The 2,500-nt window shown below is 42.2% G+C and overlaps 1 protein-coding gene across 1 annotated transcript in view; it reads right to left on the minus strand.

Annotated features, from left to right (window-relative positions):
• LOC135226159 (dnaJ homolog subfamily C member 7 homolog) overlaps position 1 on the minus strand; it is a 657-nt gene extending 656 nt beyond the window's left edge. The window contains exon 1 of the mRNA XM_064265600.1: position 1. This exon is cut by the window's left edge and continues 656 nt beyond it. Coding sequence (XP_064121670.1) covers position 1 — 1 coding nt within the window.
• Between the last annotated feature and the right edge of the window lie 2,499 nt (positions 2-2,500).

Consider the following 2,500-nt stretch of genomic DNA (forward strand, 5'->3'; position numbering starts at 1 on the left):
TTTGGTGTTTCTCGGCCTTCAGATTTCGTAAAAGCATTTCCTGTTCATTGATTCGTGTGTCTTTCTCGGCACACTCCTTCCTCAGCCTCTCTAAATCAGCCACCATCTTGGCTGCTGGCGCTTCCTTTTTCTTTTCTCTCTTTCATGGAGTCGATTACTCCTCGCTTTCTTTCACTAACTATCTTCAACGTTTTTTGTTTTTCAGTCTGGAGATTTTCTAGTGCTCGATTTTGGCCCTCAAGCTCTAATGCGAGTCTCTTTGCTTCGCCCTCTTTGAGCTGAGTTTGAGCTTGGGCCTCAACAAGCAGGTTTTTATAATTGTTCTCCATCTTTTCCAGTCCTTTCCAAAGGCTTTCATTCTCTATTTCTAGGGCAGTCATCTTTTCAAGCCTTTTCAGATGTTCTTCATTGTCTCTTGTGGAAGCAATCTTTTGCAGCCTCTTCTGGTCTTCAATCTCTTTTTCGAGAGCAGCCATGTTCATCTTGAGATTATCGTTCTTATCCTCCAATCCTCCAAATTTTTTTGTCCTTCGAGATTTGCTGTAATCTTGAGTCTTCAAGGTCTTCCTGCATTGTATTCAAGTTTTCCTGAAGAACTTCGTTTTGTAATTCCAAATCTTTAATCACTCGTTCCTTCTGTTGCCTTTCTTCTAAGTGTCTTTCCATGGCTTCCTTGAACGAGTCTCTTTCCTTCGCCAAAACTTCTTCGATCTTAAGAAGTTCAGCCTCCTTCAAAAATTGCTGCCGTTGAGTTTGTTCAAGGTCGTCCTTCATCATTTCCATGCTTTCCTTAAGGGTAGCGTTCTGTTTTACCAAATCCTTAATAACAAATTCCTTCTCCGAGATCTGTTGCTCTCGGATTTGCAAGACATTCTCCTTCTCCTCTTTTTCTAATGCGAGTCTTTCCATCGCTTCCTTTCCATCTTCTATTTGCTTTTGTAATTCTTTAATTGACTCTCTTTCCTTGGCCAGAACTTCTTCGATCTTAAGAAGTTCAGCCTCCTCATGAAGGTGTAGGAGGTTTTTGGCGCAAGCAGTCTTTTCATAGATCAGTTCCTGGTTGAGCTGCCTAATGGTTTCATTAAGGTCTGCTTCTTTCCTATTCTTCTCCTCGATTATCTGGAGGAGGTACTGGGTCTTTTGGTCGATCTCTTCTAGTTTATTTCTAAAAAGATGGCAGGGTCCATTTGGGTTGTCCAAACGAGGTGGGTCGTGGTCGTGGTCGTGGTCGTGGTCGTGGTCGTGGTCGTGGTCGTCGTCTTCTGTCTTCAAATCAAATTCCAAATCATTAGAGGAACTCTCGCTGCCGCCATCAAGATCAGAGCTGGCGTTGAAAGTCATCAGATTGAAATCGAAATCACAAGATGATCTGTCTCTGCCGCTATCAAGTTCAGCGCTGGCATTGAAAGTCATCAGATTAGGATCCAATTCACAAGATGAACTGTTGCTGCCGCCATCAAGTTCAGAGCTGGCATTAACAGTCATCAGATTGGAATCCAGATAACAAGATGAACTCTCGGTGCCGTCATCAAGGTCAGAGCAGCCATTGACAGTCATCAGATTAAGATCCAATTCACAAGATGAACTCTCGCTGCCGCCATCAAGATCTGAGCAGGCATATAAAGTCCTCAGGTTGGAATCCATATGATGAGTTAAACTCACTCTGCCGCCATCAAGTTCAGAGCAGGCAGGTGATCCAAAAGACTTCAAAAACTCGGTGGTAATCATAGCCATAAATGACAATCTTCCAATATTCAGGAGCATAAGAAACACTGATAAACAATAATTCACAAGAGCCATTGTTACAGTATGCTTTGTGACTCGCTCGTCACGATGGATAGTTTTAGAAAAAGCCTGAAGGGAGATTTCGGTCTCCAAGAAGCAGCGGCTGAAGAAGTGCAGCTTTGATTCCGTTCTTCGTTCCATAGTCATCTTCTTCAGGAGCATACTGAAGTCACGGGGAGTAATTGGCTACTGGAGACCTGGCAGATCCTGGAGGAAGAAGAAGAAGACTGAGAAGGAGAAGGAATTTCTGGAGAGACAGAAGAGTTCGAGGATCTGGAAGAGGAGGAAGAAGAAGAAGACTGAGAAGGAAAAGGCATTTCTGGAGACACAGAAGAGTTCGAGGATCTGGAAGAGGAGGAAGAAGAAGAAGACTGAGAAGGAAAAGGCATTTCTGGAGACACAGAAGAGTTCGAGGATCCGGGAAGCAATTTCCCGAACTATAACCCAGTACTGGATCTTCCCTGAAAAAGCGGAGGACATATTTTAAAAACCAACCATAGAATCTTCTGGAAATAATGTCTCCTTATATTTCCCACACCCAAATTAAGTCAACTCTGATGAAATTCTGGATGTAATACTATTAAAATTCCAAATATTGTAAATTTTCGCTAAAAAAAAAAGATGAAAAGAAAAGTGTTTGGTTTTGTTTAGTATTACAATAAATTCAGTTATGACAACCTGGCGTTGCAGTTTTATAATTGTCCTTTAGCGAATT

This window comes from Macrobrachium nipponense, chromosome 14 (genome assembly GCF_015104395.2).
Source record: "Macrobrachium nipponense isolate FS-2020 chromosome 14, ASM1510439v2, whole genome shotgun sequence".
Lineage (NCBI taxonomy): Eukaryota > Metazoa > Arthropoda > Malacostraca > Decapoda > Palaemonidae > Macrobrachium > Macrobrachium nipponense.